This window comes from Bombus impatiens, unplaced genomic scaffold, assembly GCF_000188095.3.
Source record: "Bombus impatiens unplaced genomic scaffold, BIMP_2.2 scf_1506, whole genome shotgun sequence".
Taxonomy (NCBI): Eukaryota; Metazoa; Arthropoda; class Insecta; order Hymenoptera; family Apidae; genus Bombus; species Bombus impatiens.
Window position 1 is genome coordinate 15,042 of NT_177925.1, and position 26,676 is coordinate 41,717.

At 45.0% G+C, this 26,676-nt stretch overlaps 1 protein-coding gene across 1 annotated transcript in view; it reads right to left on the bottom strand.

Annotated features, from left to right (window-relative positions):
* Nucleotides 1-7,058: 7,058 nt before the first annotated feature.
* LOC100743164 (homeobox protein abdominal-A homolog) overlaps nucleotides 7,059-26,676 on the bottom strand; it is a 41,048-nt gene continuing 21,430 nt past the window's right edge. Inside the window, 1 exon segment of the mRNA XM_012392694.3 lies at nucleotides 7,059-17,373. Coding sequence (XP_012248117.1) covers nucleotides 16,973-17,373 — 401 coding nt within the window. The 3' untranslated portion in view covers nucleotides 7,059-16,972.

Below are 26,676 nucleotides of genomic sequence, written 5' to 3' on the forward strand. Positions count from 1 at the left end.
GCGCGATTTGCATCGCCGCCGGCTCCAACCGTCCATAAACAGCAAAAAGATACGATCTCAATTAGTCCCGGGCCGAAAACGTTGCGGAGAAACACGGCGAATGCGGACCCGCGATAACAACTCTCGGAGACGCGACGCGAGTTCCACGTACCCCGCGATTTCTCCACTCCCTTGAATTATACTCGGTCCCCGAACTGTGAGTAATTCTCCGAAACTGCGGGTAGAATGCCTCTCTGCGGGCCTGCGACTTCTTTCTCGTGGAATTAACGACCGAACTCGACTTTTAGGCGCGGCCTTTAAACGCTACCTTCGTAGATCTGTTAACGCGCGCAACCGAAGTAGAGTAACTAGACGAGCGATACGATTGCCAGGGAGTGATACACGCGTTCACAATTCCTGTCGTGTTGCTGTGCAAATTCGTATTTCTATAGGTAGAACGAAAGGAACAGCGTTTGGACGGAGGTTCGTGTTACCTGTCAAACGCTATAACGAGTACTCCACTTTGCATTGTTCTACCGTATCGTACACGAATGTACCTTGTGTATGATATGCATTTTACACATTTTTGCCTCTTTGTATCTTGGATAAACGCGTAGAAATAGTCTACTCGTGAGTAATTCGAGTACTTTGATTGATTTGTATGGATCTCTACGTGGATATCACTAAAATGTATCGTTGGTTTATTAAACGAACGAGAGGATTAAGAAAAGCGCATCTTTCTGGAAATCAGTTTGAAATAGAAAGTTTCAGATTGACGATCGAAGTTCTAGAGCGATCGTGAATAATAAAAATGTAGAAGCAAATTCAGGGGTTGATACGCTATAGTCTTGCACGCGATTCAATATAGCAAATTTTCCAGCGAATTTTCCGAAGATCTTCGAAAGCTACAAGGAACTCGAAGATGGTCGAACGGCGCAATTATCAAAAGAATTCTAACGTGTCTTCTCACGTATCGTTTGAGATTCTCCGCGCGCAGCAGTTTCAGGATCTTAGATCACAGACTCGACAGTGTCCAAAACAGGGAATTCAGGTACAGCGCGAAGATCGTGGATGAAACGAGAGTGCAAAAGGTCGTGAACGCGGCTGCAGCTCGAACGCGATAAAGAACCGCGATTCGTAGAAACTGCAGCGCGTGCAGAACGCTCGCACGCAGCACGGAACAGAAGAGCGTTTCGATGCGCTAACAGAGCCGAGGTCAGCGTGCGTCTTCGTACGAAGTGCGTGAAGACGATAACGAAGACTGCGGTGTTTCGAGTGCGTGTTCGAGATAAGCGAGAGGAACGGTCGGCGATAATAAACCTGTCCACCGTGAAACAACCGCGAGGATGAAGCTGTGCTTCGTTCTTCTTCTAACCCTCGATCCTCGAATGAGTAATCTTCGCGAACAGACGTGACGAAACGCGAAACATAGATTAGACATTTTTACCGTTTGCCTTTTATTTCAAAGAGTAGATTGGTATAGGACGAGCGCGTGGTTTCGTCGTCCGAAGAATTTCCTATAAATTCTCGTTCGGATTAGCCAATGATTCGAGATTTGAAAAACTTGGAAAATTGTAAAAATTGTCACTGGAAAATTAGAACTCGGTTAATCTGCTCAAACGAGATTCGAGTGTCAGAGACACGCTGGCAATAAATGGAAAACGCCGGAGAAATATGTTTCTCCCATATCTCGTACAAGCGTTTCACACTAATAGGAAATCTGCGCGTGTAAACGCTGTGGTTAACCGAGATCGTCTATGTGTATAGACCTACGTATCTAAAATAAAAGAATTGCCATCTTACAGATCGAAGTTTGATTACTCTATCGAACGATGGAGCAACAATACGCAGAGCAGAAACGATAAGTAGCTACCAGTTTCTTGATTTACTGCCTTCGATAATAATCGAAACATCGAGCAGCGCGTAATAACATCGTTGCAACTTCTGAACAAATGCGCCAACTCTCTCTGATTTCGTCCTCCGAATCGTTACTATATAATACGCTATACACTGTTCGTCATTATGCGTAATAAGCAGCGAACGTTAGTCACTGATTTCACGTACAATGCAAGAATCAGCACCGTTTACGGTAATCCTGCCACGCCCTGCATGTAACACGGTTAGCGGCATTCCGATCCGTAAAAGGAGTGCCGCGAATCGTTTCCCATCCCGAAGCGTCCATGGGAGGCTGACCGAGAAGAAGGCGAAAAATCGCCAGGCGTATGCCGAGCGGACGCGTAATTCGGAGACGCATGGGACGAGCATCTCGAGGTGTCATCCAGTCGCTCTCATGCTTTTCTACGTTTCGGTAAAAGTTCCTCGAAGGATCTCGCGCCGTTCACCGTGCTTCTTCCTCGTAGTATTTCGAACCCGCAGCACCCCTCGACTCCTCGCTCGACTGGTCTACCGCTTTTCTTCCTCTCGCAGCTATCCGGTCGACGAAACCAATAACTAAGGGAAGGAAAAACGGGATGGAAGTCTCGCACGCCCGGAGCATATATATTTTCGCAGCGACGTGGATATACGAGCAGTCACGAGCGCGGCAACGTGTGCGTAACGCTAGGTGTACACGCACGTACCAGAAGCCCTAACCCCACGAATTAATATTCCATCCGCGTGGCTTACACCAGTCTCGCAGATTGCCAATGCCGTTGCTCCCCGAGAGAACAGGCACGACCCTCTCTGGAAACACCGGGATAGGGACAAAGAGCACGCGAATAGCGCAGGATCCGTTTCATTCGGCTACGGGAACAATGCCGGTCCGGCCCGTTCTCCACCATGGAAAATAAGATTCCAGGACGCGCAATACTCGCGACTGATCCGATGAGTTACCGCTCTCGGCGCTCCACGATATTCCTCGGGCTAAACGAGATTTCGTTTGCTCGTTGTCGCGGTCGTTGGATATCGAAAGGGGACGTTGACGTACGTTTTTGAACGCGTGTTCAACGAGTTGGGAGATTTCTTCTTGGCATTTACAAACTGGTATTCAAGGATAGATTGCGAGAGAGCCTGGAAATATCAACATCGCAGATGTCGAAGGGAACTCGATATTCCGTGTCGTTTCATTTTTCTTATTTTTCATATACTTAAACTTGTTTGTTTTCCGTTTTCGCGTTGCAATTAATTTAGCAGAAACGCCGCGTGGTAGAAATGTCATTGGAAAAGAAAGAAAAGAAACAATTCTAGAAAAATAATCGACCGCTGTCCAAATTTTAAATCGAACGAAATCCAAATGTGGATCGATCACGTAGAGGAACGATGTTATTAAATCTGTGTAAAATATACATGTAAATACACATATTTTGTTAGATCGTAATAGGGCGTCCTTCGTCTTGTCCTTTATAGGATTGCATATGTAAGAGCTTTATGCCACCCCTCCAGGAAAATTCGAAGGGATTTAAATCGCGCGAATGCGAGGGTCTCTTCTATGACTTCCTTTTCATCCCTTCCATCGATGCTGCTAAACATTCTATTATTCGACATATTTCATACGCGAATCCCTATACATCAATCTATAGCACACAATTCGCGTCACTGGAAAAAAATTCACCTCGCTATCGAAATCTACGATCTAATAAAAATAAGCATCTTAATAGTTATAAATAAACGACTTAACACGAATTCAACATTAACCTTCACAGCCTATTAATCCTTGCAATTTTTGCAACTTTTGCGTTGCTTCCACGAGCCAAGAGATTAACAAGCTTTTCCACCAAACTCAACAAGACTGCAAATTGCCAGTTTTATTTCTATCGAATTATCCTTCTCATCGGTCGCGACCAAAATCCCGATTCGGCAACATCGACTAATAATACTCGCCAATAGATGACTAATCGCAAATAGTTTTAACTTTCGCAACTTGCATTCGCCCTACGATCTTTGCAACTTGCGCGTTGCCTCGGCGAGGCAAGAGATTAACAAGGTTTTCCCTCACGTTCAGCGAGAACCGGCAACTAAATTTTCCAAACGTCTTCCGTAAATTGCGCGTTTTATTAATTCAGCTTCCTCGTCGGCCGCGACACTCTTAATTGCTCCTTACATTAAACAGGCTTTTTCATCTGTCCGGCTAGGCAAGAATTTATACGTGGGGCCCGGTCACGTCCGTAAATCCTGGTAATCGTCCGGTGCTCGATATATCCACGCGATAAGGGTGGGTGTCAACGCATGTTCAGCCATTCGTTTCAGCCGGTGCGTACGAACTCGCCCGTTAAACGTAGGATACACTGTTGACGAGATACAGATAATTGGAAATGGGGAATTATATGCAGCGATAGGCGAACGCGAACCTAGCTTCGCCGGCACAAGGATAATGAGCGTTTCGCGCATTCCATGGAACCTGTTCGCGGAAAATTATAATTTGATATAATTAGTAATGATTTTCGTTTTCCACGTAGTTGCCAGTATTTTTATTACGTCGGTTTCTGTCGGCTGAATCGCTTCTCCGTTAGACGATTTTCCAAGGATCCCGTTTCAACGAAGTAATCGATATTTTACTCGTGCCGTGGATGCTCGGCCAGAAAGTAAAGTTACCGTGAATAATTCCTTTTCGCGATGATTCGTTCGAGCGCGATCGGCAAATGCTCGATCGGGATGGTTTCTTTCCGATCGGTTAAATTCGCGTTTTAACGATCGAGTTGTAACGGCTAAAGTACCGAGTAGTTCGATGCCCGATATTTTCAGTGAAATTTATGTAATTTATAGTCTTTTTATACCTTCACACGTACGATTTTTGTCTTAATTCTTCGTAGAACCGTTCCTCTCTGCGGTGGAAGTTCCTTCGTATAAACATGAATTTCAATTTATAAGAAACGACGAAGATTTTTTTTAAAAAAGACCTAATAGGAGCAGACGCCGAGATAAGCAGATCGAAGCGGCAACGATTCGTTAAAATAAACGGTGTGCTACTCCACTTTGAGCTTTCGTTTCCGCCAGTGAAAAATCGTTTCGTATAATCGCTCGAAAATCATAGTCTCGCGTTACGCGAATTCGAAGATTTACCAGGAACGTTGCTTCGCTGTAATCGATCTTCCACGTTGCTGGTGAAGCGTAGCGCGACGACAAAAACGTTTACACGCAATTATATGGCGTTTACGAGTTCTTCATCGACGATACTCGAAGGCCGTAAATTTGTCGAACCACCGCTGCACGTTACACGCCGAGTTGTACTCGGTAATTTTACGCTTGTTTTCGTACTGTTCGCGTCCATCCGCCGTTTTTAACGACACCCGAACAACCTTTCGTTCAAGATGGCCAGACTTCCGCTTATTCCGGGTGCGAAACTCGCGCATCCCACGATGCAAAAAGGAGCAACCCGGAAAGTTGCGCGATGTTGCATCGCCGTTGTTTCGACAGTGGCTGGAAACGAAATTGCATCGTATCTGCACTGTATCGCAACCTATCGTTTTCGGCGCTCTCTTTCGAATCGCTTTGTATTACGTCGTTTTATAGAAAGCTTTTAACGTGATCAGAAAATAAGCTTCGAAGAAATAGAAGTATAAAACTGTTAGTAATCCTCGTGGGTTGCGTTGCAGGATAGTGTGAAAACATGCAAATCGATAAGCTTCGTTTGACCTCCGTTTACGGCTAGTTCTTATTATAATTAAAGTGCGCTTTCTGTATATTAAATACAAATTCTACACGACTGCCAATTAATAGGCGAAAAATGTTTACATATACTTTTCTTGTATATTAGTTGGTCCAACGTTACACGATCGACATTAGGATCTCGTTCATCGACAACTGAGCCATTCGAATTTTCCACCCTTGACACGATCAACTTTTTAATTAATTTACTCGCGTCGTTGTTATTTCCGAATCATCGAGAAACCGGCAGATAAAAGTTGTCAGAAGTTAAACCGTGCAGATCGAACAATGGTAGCTACAAGTTAAGGACGGTGAATGGACATCGGGATCGTGAGGTAAACGGGTGACTGTCGCATCGGAGGAGAACCTGGGGAACCATGGCGTATAAACCGATACGGTTATTTCGGAATATCTGCAGCCATACGCGACCACTCGATGCTTCCATTTCAATGTTCCGCCCCTCTGAGCGTAAAAGTGGCGAAAATGCGTCGAGATAGGGTGAGTTTTGCGAGGGCTCCGACTGGAGAGCTCCGCGCTATAATACCCCAGTGGCTGGAAACGGGCAATCGAGACGTAAACTTCGATACTCTCGGAATTAGCCTCGGAGAATCGACAGAAATCGCGGCCCGTTTGACGTTTCGCCACCCTTTGCTCGAAATACAAAAAAAAAGAAGAGAAAAAAACACTCGCAACGCCGTACACGAGAATGCATATTTGAATTTTTTAAACGAGTTCGGTGGAATGCAATGTTTGCATCCGATATTCTCTTTCTCGCGCAATTTTCGATTCTTGTTAAATTCAAATAGCATTACGAATAAACAGATAGATACAGATCTCGGTTTCTCGGTATCAAAGGATATATCTTTGGACATTATGAAATTTGTTTTTCGAATAGGAGACACTTTTGGAAGCAAAGGGCTCGTAGAGATTGATGCACCCTATAATTTACTATACGCTTTTATTTCGTTTGTATATCATAGATATAGCTTATGAGTATAATTCTACATCAAGTTTCGAAAATGGATACATTTACATTCATTGTCAATGGATTAACTTTTCGCCTGTCAATGTCATCGTCAATCGCCACCCTCGTCGTCGTCACCTTTTTCATCGTACGGTATAATACTAATTCTTGAAATAGTCAGTAGACACGAGACTCCATTATTCCGTTACTTTTATTACTCTTAACGTGGTAGGTAGGTATTGAAGGACAGCTACGCTCTCTTATCGTTCTAGCATTACATTAATTAGGTATCATCCAGCGGCACGCGAGCAACCGCGGCTCTCTCGACCACCAACCAATCAATCGAGCGATCAACAAAGTCGCCTCTCGATTAATTATACTCGATCGATCGATCGCCGCGGTCCCTCGCTCACTGAGCAACGTTAACGTTACGTAGTGTTAATATTTACATCGAAGAAACTCTTGAAGTAATACACGGCTTTCCATTCATTTAACGTAGGTACAGCAAGACGATAATTATAAGACCTAAATATTCTCGGTTTTCTGATATTTTTTTTCCTATGTTGCCTTTTTTCTTTTTTTCTTTTTTTTCTTTTTACGTTCGAATGGTACATGTGTGAGCACAAGTGTACGTTACGTATGTGAATTTGCACGGTGAGCGTGTGTAAACACGTGTATATCGTATGTATACGTGTTCGTGTGTGTGTATGTCCGTGGAGGAGATGTGAAAACGTGTGTGCACGGTTCTTCCGACGAATGGTTCACGAGTTGAACTACAACAGTACCGTGAGAAGAAATTCGATGTTGAACTGTTCTACCAAGAAAAAGAAAAAAAAAAAAGAGAAAAGAAAAAAAACGAGGAACAATGGCTTCTGTTTTTGCGTATAGAAAACAATAACGATCACAGTACATCGCGTCGAAGCATCGAACACTCGAAAGAGAAACTTTCGATATCAAAATCCCACTGTCATCGGCGACTCGAGAGTTAAAAAATGCGACATGTGCACAAACCCGGCTACGTGGCTCTTACTTTTCTAGTTACGTTTTCTGTTTTTTCCTCCGTTTTTCCGCTCGTCTTCGACTTACTCTCTAAGAATAACCATCACTCGCGTATATTATACTTAATTCTCGAAACAATAAACAATATTTAAGTAACCGTGTAACGGCGCAGGACAATATATAGCCGACGAAAATTATTTATAAGGACGAAGAACTTAACAAAACGGAAGTTCGAGAATCGCACGATCGTTTCACTGGGAAGAGATAAGGGGAGAGGGAAAATTCGCGTTCTCGCGCGCAACGCGAAAACGCGCGGATAGTCGGCGAGACAGCTACCCCTCTCTCTCTCTCTCTCTCTCTCTCTCTCTCTCTCTGTTCGAACGTGAAATTCTCGAGGCATCATCGACCCGCTAAGAAACTAACCGGCAGGATACACACGATGTTGTACACTCGCGAGCATAGAACTACGATAAAAAAATCCTCGTTAAAAGTAACAGTATTCAACGCACGCGCGAAAAATGGGACAGCTGCCAATAATAGAAACAACACTTAGAGTGTAGACCACCGACACGTTCGTCCAGCCTATCGACTTCCGGAACTAGTTGTAAGCGATGGAAGCCAAGGAATTATTATGTTTGCGTGCACAACTACGATGTTTTACATTCTAATGAAAATTTTACTTAAGTCTGCGGAAAAAAGTGCTTACATCTAATTCCGAGTCTATGCGCGTGTTGCGGTGTTGCGTAACACACGCAAATCGATCGTAAGATTCTCTCTAACGAACACAGTAAAACGAGAAACTTATATAGAGATAATATATTACAATTAGATGCATTTTTTCGTCCAAGTCGTTCTTGCTTCATCTTTTCCTTTTGTCTTCGAAAGACGATCGAATCGTATCGTGTCATCACGGTCGCGCGTTTTTATGGCACGGAGATCTCACTGCGATGTTCTATCGCGAGAGTGTTCTCCGGTGGTTACGAGACGAAATCCACGTCTTTCGAAGTCGCAACGTTTTTATAAATATCTGTACATAATCTCGGAAACGTAGAAAAAACGATAATAGCATTAATTGTATGATTAAAAAAAAAAAAAAAAAAGAAGAAAATAAAACTCGGCAGTAGTCTCAATCGCTCTTACATTTTCGCTTCGCATTTAACAAAAACAAAACTACAAAAAACATGTAAAATAAACAGCTCATAAATAAACAATCAGATTTAGTACGCAATAAAGAAAATATAACAAATTCTTCCATCGTTTTATTCTCATCTTTTCGTATTTTTAACTCTAACTGCATCCCGTCAAACGGATTCCGATGTCGTATCCTTTCGAACAATTCCATCCTCTTGCCATCATTTTTTCATTACCAATCAGTACGCATATATTCGATAATAGTCAAAAATTATTTAGATTTCTGTCGAATGTGCCACGTTGCCCAACGCGTACACGTACATAGTACAATTCACGCGAATATTCCCTTTCATTCTATTTCTTTCATTCGCACGATTCCCGTTAATTATTCTCTCTTTCTCACTTATGCAGACGTAGATTGTCCTCCGTTCCGAAGGACACTCGCATCCCCTTTTTCTCTTCCATTCTCTCTTCCGCACTTGAAAACGCTGTGACATCGTTTCGACCAACGCTCGAGCCACACTCCACAGTGTTTCCGTTTCGCACAATTTCCTTAATTCGGATCAGAGAAGTGTTCACATACGCGCGTGCACGCATCAGATTTCCTTTTTTTCTTTTTCGATCTTCCAACACTCTCGAGAGCACCGCGCCACACGCACGTATTCCATTTCACATTTATCGAATCGTCGAATCGATTCCAGAAGAGCGACGATGGATCGTGGTTGGTTCGTCATCTTTCGAATTCCTGTTCCTTTTCACGCGAGTTTGGCAAGTCGGGCAAAAGTTGTACTACTAAATAGCGATGCTTTTGTTGTCAATGTTGTTCGTGTTATTTCCTTATTTTCGTTACTTGTGTTTTGTGAATCTACACGTATATATATACATATATATATATATATAAATATACATATATAGTAATATATATAACGTGTGTGTATATATATATATATATATATATATATATATGCGTATGTATAGACCTAATCGATACAGTTTTAATTCAATATAATACATCTATAATAATGGTAAGAATAGAGCGAGTAATTCGATTAGATGTGAGGAGAGGAAAGGGTAAATGATTAAGGAAGTAGGTTGGCGAGGGATTGATGAAAGGATGGAGGTAAGATTAGGGGAGGGTGCGAAAGAGAATAAGGAAGCGTTAGGAAAGTTATATGATATGATTACGCGTCAATTATTTGGAATAATATTCTATAACAATGTAGATGCCATTAGGTAGCTTAAAGATAAGCCGAGAGAAAGCTTGGTATGTGGACGGCGCCCGCACAGTTTTCCTTCTGTTACTCTAAAAATTCGCGTCTGACGCGCTGATCCTCTTCGGTTGTCGCCCGAATGATTTGGGAACGCGGGGCACGTTCTTCTGCGACGCGCTACGTTGTATTAATCTCATAAAATTAACGTCAATTTTCGTAACAAATTGGCGACACTGAGTATATCACCGGGAACGTAAAGTACTCGTAACGAAACTTAAAACAGGAAAAAATAGACGATAATGTGGACGATCAACGTGAACGCTTATAAAAGAGAAAACAATGGAAACGATGCAACGAAACGATGTAACGTAAACAACTGGCAACACGCAACGAACGATCGGTTGTTTGAAACTGTTCGTCAATGGGATTACAATTAGAAACAACGAGAGAGGACGGCACGCAGTCGAGGCACGCCTCAGCGCGACTTATCCTTTGAGGACGAACGAGCAACACGGTTCAAGGAAAAACGTAAAACGAACGGAATTCGGTTACTAGGGACCCGAATGGAGCGGAGCCGAGCAGAGAAGTGGAAAGCGGAAACGCCTAGGTTCCCAAATCGTTCGTTCGTTTAGTCGAAACACTCGACGCTGCTTTCTCGGTCAGAGGCTCGTGTGAATATGCGCGTCACACACACACACACACAGCTACATTTAATTTTTTTCTTCTTTTTTTTTTCTTTCGTTTCGAACCGCAGTCACTAACGATTAAAGACTTAATACATACGTACGTATATAACATGGTCGCTACGAATCTCACCGTTGCGATTACTGTACAAACTTCTCAGCTAATTAATAATGATAATTAATTATACTTAGTACGCGTTACGTATATCCCTAATTTGTCGGACGTATCGGCGCCGCCACTTCCGCTAACCACGTTTCCTGGCCAGCCGCGTCACTTAAGTCGTTTTAAAAAACAGACTCTGTACACGCAAACGGTATTAACATTGAAAACAAAACGTAACTACGCTATGTAGTAATAAAAATAATAAAAATAGTGTCGTCGATAATATTATCAATAATAATAATATTAATATTAATAATTCGTAAATAGAGTCACGTGTAAAGCTTTTCTACAAATAGTTACACCGATTCTCGGCACTCGATCGCGTCACGTGCATCTTTTCCCTTCTTTAACCTTCTTTTTTCTTTTCTTCCCCCGTACAAAATTTCTCTCCCCTTTCCATTATACTTCTTCAGTTCCCTTTTCCATTCGTCTTTTTCTTTCTCGCATTCGTATCTTTCTCTTTACGTATACATTGAGCCGAAGAAGATCGAGGCGCGATCGCGCACACCTTCCTTTTATTACTTTCCGTCCGAAAACCGTCGACATAGAACAGAAATAACCTTAAACCGGCAGCACGAAATGCATCGCGAGCAACGTATCACGCCGATCAAGGTCGCGCGTTTGTATCGCTACCCCATTATTAAATTCCGTAAGTGAGATATACGAGCGGCGTGCGTCGACGATTTTTCTCACAGTTCTCTCCGCTTCTACATCGCTACGGCCACGTGCGTCGATTCTCCTCGATCCTGCCCCGAAGAAGGTATAGTTGCGTGGCCAGAAGTCGCAATAATACAACGTTACGCACGCGGGCGAAATCGTAAGAAGTAAACCGCGACATGTCTAACATGATCGCGCTAACGTCGGACGCGAACAGAAACGAGAATCGTGAGTAAACGGACTTTCCAAGTAACCAAGTACACGATTCTTCGTTCGGATTCCTTCGAGCGAGCCACGAGCTTCGTTTTTCAGAAAATTCGTCGAAAGCGTCCAATCGATTGTTTGTCGTTGGAAGAAACACAGAAAGGAAGAAAGAAGAAAAAAGGAACAAAAATGATAGAAATAACGTATAGGAAAGCAAAATATGGAAGAAACAAGCGAACGATTCACCGAGCAAACTACTCGGTGTTCCATGAATTCCATTGTAGCATGATCGAGTGCGCGTCTCGTCCATTCTCTCAACTATCAACGTCGTCGTCGTCGTCGTCATCGTCGTCGTCGTCGTCCTCGTCGTCGGCTGTGTTCATCGAACTGCGTCAGTATTAATTGGGACCCAGCGGCAACTATATATTTTCCCGAGTATCCCGTTCCCTCGGAACGTTCCATTCCCATCAACTGAACCGTATATTCTACCGTATCTTATTATATTTTATATTCTATGTCGTTCGCGTAAACGTAATGTTCTTTTTTTTCCCGCTTTCGTTTATCTTGCTCGTTACACGTTTAAGACATCGTTACAATTACGGTACGCAGAGGTATATTCTCTATGTGAAGATCTGAGGAAGGTGGCGTGGAGGTTGAAGGAGCAAGAAGGGGACGGGTGGGGATGAAGGTGGATGGAGATAGTTTACATGAGTACATCTCGTGCGTAAACTCGCATGCTCAGCTTAATCGTTACTTTACGTACGGCGATATTTATGTATAATAGTACTTTAGGTAATTAGCGGTATAGTATTAGTATGAGTACGGTTTGTATCCATTCACTCACTCACTCTCTCTCTCTCTCTCTGTCTTCCTTTCTCTCTCTCTCTCTCTCTTTCGATCTCTCGCTCGCTCAATATTACTTTTCCTTAGATTTTCCCCCTAAAAACGATGCGATTTCACCTCGATTACGGACGTCTATTTATTCTTTACTTTTTCACTATATAATAATAGCTGCTCTAGCTGATCTAAAAATTGTTCCTTTCCTCCCTTCGATTTAACAAAATCTTATTTTTTCCTGCTTCTTATTCCTTTGTTGCGTAGATTTTTTTTTCCTTTTCTATTAATCTTTTGCTTCGTATGTGTTTTTACGTACGTCATACGTATTCTAAATTTCATTTTCATTACGATACTACTATCAAAATCTTTTTCTTTTCTCTATTTGTTCGTTTGTTTGTCTTGCGAGCACGGTAGAACAAATTTTCTTCCCCTTTTGTTCATATACATATATATTTATGTGTATATATATATATATAACGTACTCGTTATTTTTAACAATATATAATACGGTATTGTGTACACTATGATTTTACATCGTAAATAGATAGTCATTGCGCGATTCGTACAACAGATCCTCCGCCTTACTGGAAAACAAATCTTATGGTTCTTCTTCGTTCGAGTTACGTATATGCGTTTGTTTGCAGTGTTTCAACGATTCGTCGTACCTCTTTGTCCAACTGATTGATAAGCAATCGACCAATTTCTTTCGAAATCAAACGAAATCGCGAGTAACGGGAAAAGATAAAGAACTCGAGAATTCAACAGGAACGTGGTATCGCGAACGAGAAATTTTCGACGCGGAAGTCCCAAGAATCGATCTGTTCTCCGTGAACGTTAATAACTTACGGAAGACCAAATAACATCGACCATACACATTGTACGTTGTTTCGTGATAAATAATATTAGAAACCGGTCGGCATCCGAATCGCTAATCGTCGAATACGGCGGAGGAATATTTTGTACGGATCGACATTAACGGGGATGAGAAAAAAATAATTAGGTAATAATTTATATAATCTGAAAGATCGGCATTTCTTTCTCGGTTTCCCTTACTAGTCCTCTTCGTCGTTACGAATTCTACGTAAGTAAATAGCAACAACGGCTTCTATATCTATGGAAAAAGGTCTACCCTGACACCAAATTACGTATTTAATGTACTAAGAGTGAGATACTCGTCCGGTGATGTGTCTTTGTTTGCGTAAAAATCTCTTGCGTGTATTTAAAAGTTTCTTCTCTCTCTCTCTCTCTCTCTCTCTATAGTGTACTGCCGTTTTTCTCGCCACGTTTTCTTCTCTTTTTCCCCCGATTTTCTCGCCCCTTTTCCTTTCTACTACGGCCACTCGTACACGTTCGATTATCGTCCGCGGAAGCACGTTGCTGTCCCGTGATGCTGGACGCGAAAGTGTAACACAGAGATACTCGGACACGGAAATAACAAATCGATGTACGATACACGAAAGAATTGACCAAGAAAAAAAAAAAAAGAAAAAGAAGGAAAAAGATGGAAGGAAGAGAACGAAATAATCATCTGTTCGTTCCTAACGATTTCGATACTCGAATCAACACGGCTATATATATAATATGCTCGATATAACTATGATAACACTACGTAAAATTAACAGACAAAAATTAACATGTGTCAACGCGAAATGAGCGAATAACGTTATTAAGAAGGAAGAAGTATGAAAAAGAAGAAAGAAAAAAACAATCGTAGTTGGAAAATAAATTTCTCTTAGAAGAACGTCGCGTTCGAAATGGTCGCGGGATCGGTCATGGATCGTGACCGCGACCCAATTAAACAATGATGATCGCCAATAGCGTAACGATAAATTATCTTAGATAATATGGAAAACGTGCTGCTTTCATACAAGTTATCTTGTATTAGTAAAAGCCTTAGCGATACCTTGCGCGATATCATCTGAGATCTAACTGAAGCGATAAATGAATGTGAATGCTCATCGACGAGTCAGCCCCTCCCGAAATCCACTACTACCTGAAACGTTTCAATTTTTCATTAGAAAAACACAGTCGTACCGGTCGGGTTTATCGGAATGAACGGCGTTCTCGAACGTTTGAAACGTTCGTTCGTCGAGATAGTTTAAAACATCGTTATTGAGAGATCGAAAAAATACGTGGAGAAGAATAATCTCGTTTTCCATCTGATTAATCATCTTTCCCCCGTATAGTTTCGTCAGGTTTCCTAACATCTTCGTGCAACGCTTCATCGCTCATCGTGGTTTCGTCGAATTTCCTCGTAAAAAAATAAATTTCCTCGCCTCGGGGTTCCTCTGGACCAATACCTGGTACTGATCGAGAGGAACCGACGGACATTCAGTTTTAGAAAAGAGAGAATTTATCGTTGAAGCAATACCAATCGAAGCAACGACGCGTTCCAACGCCGATCTTTTTCAACGTTTCGCGGGAGAACATGGCCGATCCGGGTCAGAGAAACGTATGAAAAGAATGTGCAGAAGGGAAAAAAGAGAAACGAAAAACCGAAGGAAACACCGATCCGCAACGGGTTCGGTTAGAACGGTTAAAGGATATTTGCGTCAGCGAGAGCAGATCTGGCGTAGTCGGCACGGACGTCAGAAATGGCAGAAATATTATCGGGAGCGACGTTAATTTACCTAATTACAACGCGAAGTCTCGAAGAGGCAATCACGAGCGTAAACCACGGTTAATTAACTCTGGAAAAGGAGCTCGGCAAATGGCATCGATTTGTACCACTAAATTCCTCTCTCGTGGAAAGAAGTCGGCCAGCGGCACGAAATTGCTCGTGTGCATACAGTCGAATGCACGCGCCACTAGTTTCCTTCTAATCGGTAAGAAGCGCGGTATCCGAAGAAGCTATCCGAGGTATTCAAAGTCCGCGATCGCACGATAGCTATGTTATGTTTTAACGAGGGCGTCGACGAGAGTTCTCCGATACGATCCGTTTGCCATCCTTTCCGCCGCACATTCGCTCGCGCCAGACTAATCGTAACGCGAGTTAGCCCGCGTTGTCGGTTCATCCCCGAAGAACGAGCTACGTCGAATCTACGCGTGTACCGTGAGATTCGATTTTCACTCGTCCTCTCGTTGTATCCTTCTATCGGCGATAGAGAAACTCTCTTCGACCAACTAAACTTTGATCAGGATATTTCGGAGAAAGCTGGCACATGTATACGTAGACGTTGCGATCTAGACGCGAAGGAAAGATATCGCGATGATCAACGTTGGTAACTGTCGTATGGTGAATGAGAGGTAATTAGAATAATCGATGGAAGTTGAAATAGAGAAATTCGAAAGGTCAGGCCCGCGATCGTCCATGTTCCTTGGCATGGCGGAGAGCAACGAGTTTCGTGTCCCCCTTTTTTTTCTCCGTTTTCATCGTTCAGCGGAATTAGACGAATTCTTCGACAGCCTCGTTTAATTACTCCCTACCACTCCTCCGTCGGTATTAATTGATCGTCTCGTCGGCGCTGCCGTACACGAGATCTTCTTCACGTTATACGGCAGGGCGGCGTTAATCCTTCGGCCTCTCCTCGTTCAAGCTAATTCTAGTTCGTCGGTCTCCGACGCGCGATCGTTGGCTCCTCGTGTATGTCTGTGTCGTGGCAGTTATCGCGCCAACCGATCATCCCCGCTGTTCATCACCCGGCAATCGCGATGACTCGTCGCGCCCGATTAACAATTATTACATTATACGCTCTAGGAATCAGTCACAGGCTAGGTCCTTCCTTTTGGCCCAGCCAAATAAGTACTTAATGTTTTTTTTCTTTTTTTTTCTTTTTAGTATCTTTTTCCGTTTTTTCTTTTTTTTGACGGTGTGCTTCTCGCTTCCTTTATACGCTTCGCTTTTCTACTACGCTCCTCTCTCTCTCTCTCTTTCTCTCTCTGTTTTCTAACGACCACGATTACTTCTTCCGCGTCCTATTTCTCCTTCGTTCCTTTCTTCTTCCGTAGAAAACAAAAGAGACAGACAACTTCAAACATCGTCGCGCGCTTTTCTCTCTCGGTTCCCTCGTTTCCTCCGCAACCTTCGCAATCCCCGCGTCTCTGCCTCTTATCGACACCGAGTCTCATCGGAGAGGGGCAATGGCACAACACGGTGCACACCATTGTCGTTACTCCGAGTCGTAATCGTTCGACTTCGTGAAACCGTCCTCTACCGCGTTTCCTCTCCGTTTCCCTTTCTTCTCTTTAAAACTCGATACGAAAAACAAGAGAACAGAGATCACTTGATAAAGTCTTGGTAGTACGCGTACTACGTAAAGTACGCGAGAACACCTTCTTCTCAGTCAAGAGAGCGGGAGGAAAAAGAAGTGCCGAAGAGACAGGAGGCCTTCGTGTCCTAGTCGGTTCACGCCGGAAGAGCAAGAAGAGGTGCGTTTTTTTCGTGCTTGCCCGCGTTAGTTTGATTTTTCTTTCTTTTCTCTCTCTCTCTCTCTGTCTCTGTCTCTCTACACGTTTGGCCAACCTCTTATCAGCTACTTCGCTTCGATGTATGCGTCTAGGCTGCTGCGTCCAGTCTCTTGTTTCTTCTTTAAAAGAAAGACAACCGGCTTAGCAAAGTCTCCTATGTGGGCACCTTACTGACCGCCTTCAGAAGATCGCTCTGCGTCTTGTCGAGACCGCTCACGTGATGTTGCTGCTGATGCTGCAGCGCGGCGTTCTGCTGCTCCTGCTGTATCTTCGCTTGCTTCTCAGCCTGCTGCTTCTTCATCATGTCCTGTTCCTCCCGTTCCCGCCTGGCCTGCTCGTTGATCTCCTTCACCGCCCTCAACTCCTTCTTCAGCTTCATCCGCCGATTTTGGAACCAGATCTTGATCTGTCGTTCCGTGAGGCAAAGGGCGTGCGCAATTTCTATTCGTCGCCGTCGCGTCAGGTAATGGTTGAAGTGAAATTCCTTTTCCAGCTCCAGCGTCTGGAACCGTGTGTACGTCTGTCGACCCCTACGCCTCGGACAACCGTTCGGCCCTGGAAACGTCAAAAACGCAGATTTGCCTAGGTTAGTCTTTTTTATGCAGGAAAATTTGCCTTTTAACCCTTTGCACTGCCACAGTCAACTCCTGACACGTCGATATGCTTACCACGCTCGTTGTCCCCTCGCTCCAAGATAAATAAAACGTCGCGCAAGCTACTCGAACGATTGGCACATTGATGGTGAAAATTTGGAAGAAAGAGTTGACTGTTGGCTCGGTACAATGAGCGCGCAAGAAGTGCAAAGGGTTGGGTGATTAAATTATATTCCATAGCTATACGTTTGAAATTAAAAGCTCCCTTCGCTGACGCACAGAGATCGATCTTGAAGACGAGTTTCGTTTACGAAAGCTGTTACTCTATACGGTAGACCGACTCCACTTTGATCATCCGTTATTGATTTATTTATTAAACTCGGTTACGTAATTGCCGAGCTATATGCATTAGCCGGTTATTACATATTAGTCGATCCATCAACTTCGTAAATGTCGTTAGCCGCGAACACCAACTACGTGCAATACAACTGCTACTAATTTCACGTTTTTTTCCACCATGTAAATTTGCAATTTTTGTTGTCTCGTGACCGTCTGGCGATCGGTAAGAAGGAAAGGAAGGCTACCCCGTTTACGAACGAGGTCTTTCGTGTTACGTAAAGTTCAATTTTTTTTTCATGGAATGACCTGCGTTTCGTCTGTCGAGTCACAAATCTCAACTCTCTCCTCGCTTTCTCTTTCGGTGAAAAAAAGCAACACGTTCGGATGGTCAGTTTATTGCAGGGGTTGAACGAGGTAAAAAGTAGAAAGTTTCGGGGAAAAAAGTCTGCGTGTTCATTGTAAATAGGCGGAAAGAAAGATTGAACCCTTTTTTGAAATATCTTTCCGTCCAACTTTCTCTGCACCCGCAGAGTCAAAGTCGTAAAATGGGATACGCTGAGCACACTGAATTTTTTATGGTGTTTAGGTAACTATCGAAGCACATGGCCGCGCTAACCAGGTAAAGACTGATGCTTGTCACCTGCCTTTACCTGGTTTCGTATCCGAGAACTTCGCTTACCTCGCCCTTTAAAAACCTATCCGAGATAACACTCGATCCCGATATCTCCGATATTTCCATCTAAGTAATCACGTAAACCTTGCGCTTATCTGTCCTAATTGATATCTTTTCACTTTTCATTGCTAAACACCCAAGTATTAAGAAACTACGCGAATGGAGATTTAGTTAGTTTCAAAGGCGTACACAGTTTGGTTATTTACGGATTTATACAGAAGAGAAGGCAGCATAAGATGGCCGCAAGTTGCACCATAGACGCGCGATAAACTTCTCACGGGCAATTTTCGCAATTGGCTCGAACGTAATTTTACTTTTGGCCGGCGGCGTAGAAGGGTGGGCTGAACGTTTTCAGTTCGTCGCTGAGAAACCGGTTCTCCGGCGCAATGAACAGTCAGCCATAATACCATCATTCTCGGGAAGACGCTGAGTGGCTATATGATCGCCACGTGATGAAGCAAATACGCGCTACCGACTACTAAAAGATAGCGAGATTTTGTGTTCGATGAATTTTGTCGTTGTTTCGTGCCGGAATCACGTTGTAACCGATTAGTTAAAAACGAGCGATATTCTTACGCTTGCGATATCTTTAACGCGATCTTTTCACCGTGTCCCTTTAACTGTCTTTGTCTCTCAGAGAAAATTCATTTCGCTGCGACTATCTTCACGAAGATAAAGAGACAGATGACTTTCCGTGAAATTTGCGCAAATCCCGAGAAAGTATCCTCCAGCACCCTTTAACCGGCGTATATCTCCATTTTCTAGTTCGCTAACAATGCTTCGAGAAGTGGAAGCTTCCGACACACTCTCGGGAAAGCAGCCAGTAACACGCGGCATGAGCCATCCTGTCATCATCGTTCAAAGCCAGACAAAAAAGAGGAAGAAACGGAAAAATCGCGAGGGAATGCAGAGAATGCTGATATTGAATTCAGCATGGCCGTTCACAGCAGTGCGGTCCAGGATTCACTGGGTGTGTAGGTGCGCTTGTGCACAGCCTCCGACGAGGTTACACGTATTCGCGAATTCCTATCCATGTACCGTGTCGATGCGATAGTAGTGGTGGTGCGTACGGTGCGGCTATGGTGGTGAGATCGGTGTGCGAGGCAACAACAACGCAGCCAACGTGGTTTTTCGGCAAGCTTGTGTGCGTGAGTTTAGCTGACGTAGGAAGAGAGCCCGCGCGGCCGGTGCAGCCACAGCGACAGGGTGGTTGCCGAAGCTGGAAGGGTGGGCCATAGGTTACCTTGGCAACCGGAGGGAAAACCATTCCATCCTGCTGGCGGCATATCATGCCAGGGGCGAGTCAAGCAGCCAGAAAACCCTTCGTTGCATCCTCCCTGGCGGTCCCTCCTCGCCAAGCCCTCGCGCGTCTCCTCTCTCTCCGCTGTGCTGTACACGCGCCACACGGCTCTCAGAATTCGTTGGTTCCTCTCCTCTCTCGACCATCGGTGAACCCGATTGTCCCCACACACTTCGACCACCATAAATATCTACGGGACCATCGGCCGAGCGCTGGCGCGAGCATTATCAACAATTTCGCTGGATCAAGCTAATGTCCATGCAGAATTTATAGATAACCGTTCTTGCCGCCCCTCCGGAGGGAGCTGTCTGGCCAGGATTTCGTCGGACGGGGTTAACAGCTGGGCGTGAAGCTCGTTTGCTCCCGGGAACGCTTAATTTATGTACCTTCTTCCTCCTCTGCTTCGAATATCTTTCAATTTCTCCTGCTCCCTTTGCGTTTCGTTCGAACAAGCGGAATACGCGGCGAGGAAAAGGTAAACGGCGCCCGACGTTTGAAACGTAGAGAGGAACGAGGCGAGACAACGCTGCAAAGGAAATTGGCCGACGTTAGTTATTTTCAAACGGCGTGGCACCGATAACCCCTGATCGAAGATCGCCGATAACCTCGCGCTATGCGATTAATAAAAAAAGTGACGAAAGAAGCGTGTAATATGCGTCTGCCAGTCTGGCACAATAGATAATTCCCCCTCTTAATTCCCTAACACACTACAACCACCATTTTCACTCGTTTTATGACCATTCATTCTCGCGTCCTCTGTTTGTTAATAGCGCGATAAGCTGGTTTACATTTGCGATTGATAATTGATTAATCATAAATCAACAGACTCGTGACGATCCTACAGCTCGCCGATGCAAACGAAAAGAGACACGAGGAAAGCAATTTTTTCACGCAATTCCATGCTGGTCGCGAACTTTCTCTATAACGAACGAACTCGTGGTTCGTTCTACGTTCGTGTCGAAACGTCGAAACTTCCTGAATTCCATTACGTCGCAATCGCGTGACACGAAGCGAGCACGGTGACGGTGGATCGACGATGATAGCCGTGATTTCTGCCTGCAAATTCCCGTTAATTAACAGCGAGTCGCGAGTGATTCAGGGACAACGGAGTTATAGCTGACAGACGGTGGTCCATTTTGGCAGAGGGCAGCCGAGTGATACGGCGTGTGCATGGTACTACAGGACGCAGCCTGTAAACGAGAAGGGCGAAGGCCTGCGCCTAATTGCGGCCATATATTAAGTTTAATACCTGCTTTAGGTCGCCGCACGCGGCTTCACCGTTCGTCGAGTAGACGAGGATATTGCGGAAGTTTGCCTGACTGTGTTCGCCTCCCCTACGATTGCCGCCCCCTCCCCCCTTGCCACGCGTTTCCTACTACCGAGATTCTATCAATGTTGCCCGATCGCACGGTTGTCCTCTTAAGTTCGCGAATTTATACGAAATCCATGGAATCGAACTTTAAACGCTTCGATTACGCTCGATCGTTTCTCTCGGGAAAAACTTATCTCTCGTCCACTGAAGAGACGCGAGGTTAATTCGCTGGCTGAAATAGGGCGTTCGAGGGGCGGTGCATGAAACTTGGAACATGTAACCAAGTTTATACGTTCGAGATGGATTCACTAATGGAGGGTTGGTCATTTCGAAGCTTCGCCCCGTTTATTCGGTAGAAAACTTTGCTTTTTCTCCTTTTTTCATCCTCTTTATCCGCTGTTTTATTGTTTTATTTTTGCAGCGTTCTAGAATTTTCAACGTTTACCTTCGAACGCTCCGATCGACCCGCCTATTCTTCGATAAAACATCGTTGAATTATTCGTTACGATATCTTGTAATTATCAGCCATTTCGGTGAATAGCGATTAATTATTCTTCGTATTCCAACGATGGTTGAACCACACAAGGTTTAGTGAAATAAATTTAAAGTCACTTCGATATATTCGAGATTCTCCGAATAATCGCTAGACTATCGACTTCGCGATTCTACATACGAATCGATAAGAGATACGCTTCGGATGACATTCTGCCCCTGGACACACCCCACGTTAACGTGTCATCGTATCCGGCAATCTTCGATTACTTTCCATACTCTTCTCGCCCTATACGATAACCAGAGACGCTATAAATCGTTTCCAGGACGGTTAACGTCAGTATCAGGTTGACCATCATGACCATCGAGGGCCATATCCGCTGCGATATCGAAATCGTGGAAAATGATCGTCCTGCGCGCGTTCACCCCGCGATACTTATCGGTCCTTCATATTTTTATTTCGTGCATGACGGCAATCGTAGAAACGGTGGTTACGCAAGCCTGCTAAATACCCGTGGGGATACCTCGTCGAGTTTTTGCCGATGTCTTGGCGCAACGACCAAGGGAATTGCGCAACTCCGCGAAAAACGCATGGAAATCGCCACAAATTACGCCGTGCGCCAAGAATTCGCAATCACAAAGAGAAAGGTGCACGCCGCGTGGAAAAAATCATCCGCGTTGCGTTCCTCCGCTTCTGTCTTACTTCTGTGTACTATTACCGCAATTGCGAGAGAAAAGAATCTACGGTTACATCGACAAAACGTTTCGCGCGGTTAACGCGACGAGAACGGGACGTCGCTCGGAACCAATAAAAATCACGCTTAACGCGATTACGATTTACAAATCGTGAAACCGTAATAATAATAATTTCGAGGGTCCAGCAGAAAGGAAAAAAGCAGCGTGAAGTGGAGCGGAGTGTCGTTCATAGCGGAACGAAACGGCGGGCTGCCGTACGTACGTAGCACAATAGCGACGCCAATAGAGGCCCAGGTTATCGTAAATCTGGACGAGCGATTAAACGTCAAGCGCGCGCCTCGCACGTTCCGTGTGGTTTTCGCTTCTTCCGAAACGCGGTCGAAAACAATGACGGCGTTGCTTTAACAGCCATTTGGAGTCTGGCCATTCGCTCGACGACGTTATCGGGCGACGGTGCTTCGCGGTTATCGGTCAACAAGCGCTTTTTCACCGTCCGTCGAATATCACCGTACAGCCTTTATATTTCGACGCGTAAATTTCTCCGCATTACTCTTTATTCGTTCGCATCACGGACGCCGCCGACGAAACTCGATTAAGAATACGAAATGCGACTTAAGGTAACGCGTTTCCCGTTTTTGTTCTACGCGAGCCACGTAGCGGTGCCAGCGAGGTTCGATAAGTACAGGTCGCCTCCGACTTTGACGAGTTTATACTAAGGCCACACAAAAGTAAAGGCGAATCGATTAATAAATAACGTGGAATATATCGGGCACACTTTACGTCCACTTGCTTCGAACAGGGATAGAAATAGAACGACGTTTCGTAGGACGGATGAAAGGAGCAATGGAGGAGTTAGGAGGCGTTAGGAGGAAAGAGCCGTGCAGTTTGAAATGGAAACGAGATACAGCCACTGACAGCCGGAATAGCGTCGATCGCCTGGTAAATTCGCGTCTCGAGTTTTATTCGTCGTACGTTTCACTTACCTTGTCGCTTTTATTCGGCATTATTTACGCGACCCTGAGTTATTATTTCACCGAAAACACCGACTGGCCGTGTTCACGGGCGGTAAACACGTCTCATTCGCCGCAACACCTAACCGTTCCCATATATTTGCGTTCCGTGTGCTCGCTTTTTCCTACGCGCCAACCCCTTTCTTCTTCTTCGTGTGTCCGCTAAAAGCAACCCGCCTCGCGTTAGCGGAGTAAATTCAAGGATGAGTCATAAAGCGCGCATAACTCGCAACGACGCCGCAAACAGCCGATCGAGCCGACTCTCCTAACGAGATCGGGATTCGTTAAAATTTCTCTGGAATTCTTCGTGGCTCGTTCAACGAAGCAAGAACGCGCTCGAGTAACCGGATAGCACGCAGATACAGTTGCCAACGAGTTTTAATCGTAACGTAGTTCCGTGTTCGTACCCGGTTGATTCACGTTTATAAAAATGTCTGTGCCGAACTCCTATTTGCATGGTTGAGTCTTGGAATTTTCTATCGACGAAGGAAAAACAAACAGGGTTGTACGTCATTCCACACGATCGAAACGTATCGATCGGATGAAGTTACACAGACGGTGCCACCACCCATACAAACAGCGGAATGTCACGCTTAAATTAAACGACCAGATTTAATCGGCCGTCCTTTCGTGTACCGATTACAATAATCACCGGCGATCAGCGGTGCGCATAAAATTACCATAAATGAATCTCGCTGGTAATGCTCGGTATCTGCTCCTATGTCTGTTCCGACTGTTCTCTCATTCCCTCTTTTGCATTCTCTTTCGAGCAGCTGCACAGAGAGAGTTTTTCCTTTACGCCCATGTCGACACGGGGTGCTGCTAGGTCGTGTTTTCCGCAATCTGTCGTCACACCTGGATTCCTTTCCAGTTCCACGTATACTCCTAACGCTGGGCGGCGATCGCTTGGCAAGAATCGAATAAGGGCAACCACGAGGTGGAAACGACCGTGCAAAGGTAAGAAATTCCGGGAAGCTTTAATCGGTCCGGAGAAAGGGACGAGTCACCGCCGCGACCAATCAACGCCAGGTTAACACGTCTAGGTTCGCTAGATATTTGCGGGGGATGGCAAATCGGCCACGAAAAGTGCGAGGATTAGCCGGATAAATCGCTTGAGCATGGTGGAGCCTGGAATTGCCACTAAGTAAGAGAGAGAGAGAGAGAGAGAAAAAGAGGGAAAGAGTGAGTAAATGGAGGAGTTATCGCGACCATTTTGCCCAGTCTCCGTCTCTGTCTGATACTCGTACACGGGCGTCCTTCTCGTTCAGGGAACGACAGAGGAACGAAGCCTTCTGGCTCGTTCGGCCGTTCTCTAGCGGAGGCTGCAGTGACCCGAGAAGGCGATCAAGCGATTCGTGGGTCGTGGCTGGGCCGTATCTTCTCTCCCGTTCCCCCTTCGTTCGGCCTGTCTACATTTTTCACCGGCTCGAGATTTTATTCGCCCGCAGTGCCGCGAAATTAAGCCGTTTTGAGATATTTATGAATGGATCGGGCACCAGCGCTGGACCAGCCGCTCGAACAAAGAGGGACGCCAGCGCCCTCGTCCTCCGCCACCGCGCGATTTGCGACTGTTGTCAAACTAGATGCTGCTGCCTTTTCGTTCGCGCCAATCTCCCTCTTTCTCTCTCTTTCTCTCTCTTTCTACATCCTTCCGCCCTCTCTTCGGTATTGTCTATGGAATTCCTCGAATGGAGCCGGATAGCAGGCATATCTGCTATATGATGTCACGTATCCGAATACATTAGTCGCTGGTCATACGGTGGCTTTTTTTAGACGGCGAACGGACGGAGACGTGATTAAAAGTTAAAGTCGTGGTGAGCCTCGTTAAAACTTTTGGCAAAGCGAGCCAGAATTTCATCTTGTAGAATGCCATTTTCACTTTCTATATTTCACGGTACGTGCATCTCTTATCTCCGAATGTCTTCTTTTTCTCTTTATCGTTTTTAAATGTAGCCACTAGTTTTTTTTTATTCAAGGCGCTGCTATAAGAGGTACGAAGATAAGGTTATCAAAGTTCGATGCTCTATTTGTCGGCTGGAAATTTTACGATAACTGAGATCCGTTTCGAGAAAACGACCTCTGTCAACATGTCCAAAGAGAGTTCGCTCCGACTGTTCCAGTAACTCCATTCACTCGTTTGACAAACGATCGCGGCGTAATAATCTCGAAATCTCTGGCAGCGGCACCGTACCAATAAGAACCGACGTTATTCGAATCGTGCGATCGCTTTACCCAACTATGAAACCCGTCGTCTACGTCTATCGGTTGCTAGTGTCTCGTGCCCGGTCCCGATACCTAGGTACGACGAGTAATAGCGTACCAGCCGCGACAGCACACATCTGAGAACTTAAGATCGCGTAGGAGGCGGTAAAATATACTTCTTTCGTATTTCCTGTCGCGTCGATATTCTCGTCATCGACGGCAAGAGATTCGTGCAGCAGTTCGATGGGTGGCTATTTATGGCGAAGAACGCGACAAAAGATAGCGAGGCGAATGCAATCCGAGGAGAAAGAGGGATCGTCCATCTGTCGTCAGCCTAAAAGCAGTCTCGGCTTTGCTGTTCACTTTTTAAAATTATCGATCTCATCCAAATACGTTACACGTACCGCTCGGTTGACTTACGATCTAGACATTCTCGAGGGGAACCAGAGCAAGAAGCGATAGAAACACGCGTTCGAGCGGTTGCGACGTGGGTGTCTTTAATCTGTCGGGCAGAAACGAGAGGAAAGGAAAGAAAGAGCAGAAGGTAAATGGCGAAACGATCTCACGGGAGGCTATACGTACAGGTGCTCACGCACTCTTTCGTCACGCGTGAGTGTGCGTTGGTATAGCGTAGCTTCCATCAGGACTAGCAATAGGCTTAAATCCCGATTGGTTGGACAGCTCGTTTCGCTCTGGTGTGTGTGGCGAGCTATGCGTTCCAACACGCGCCTATGTACCGTGTCATGGAAGGGTGTAGAAGAAGTGGGGGTGGATATATATGAGGGTATGCCGTTCGTATATATACAGGGTGGTAATAAAGGATTCCGACAAGGATGGATGGTGAGAGGGGAGAAGTTCGCTCCATTGTTCCCGGTGGAACCCAAACGTCATCTATAAGGGTGCCTCCCATTATCTGCCGTGTATCTGCCTCACGCACACGCACTCAGCCAACCAGAGTGGGGACGCGTTACGCACACAACAGTGAAACCGGCGAGATCGGCTCTCTACCCAGATGCGCGACATGGCGGTGCCTTTCACGGTGTGTGGAATCGTATCTACATGGCGGCTGACTGTGCAGCTATTCCTTCTCTGGCAATAAGCGCTCTAATCTCCCACGAAATTGTAAAGTCACCTTGGCAGTGAAATTTATAAGAGAAGCCCCCGGCCCGGTCTGACGGCACGAGCAACGCGCTCACATTGCACCTCAAAAAAAAAAAAAAAAAAAAAAAAAAAAAGGGAAA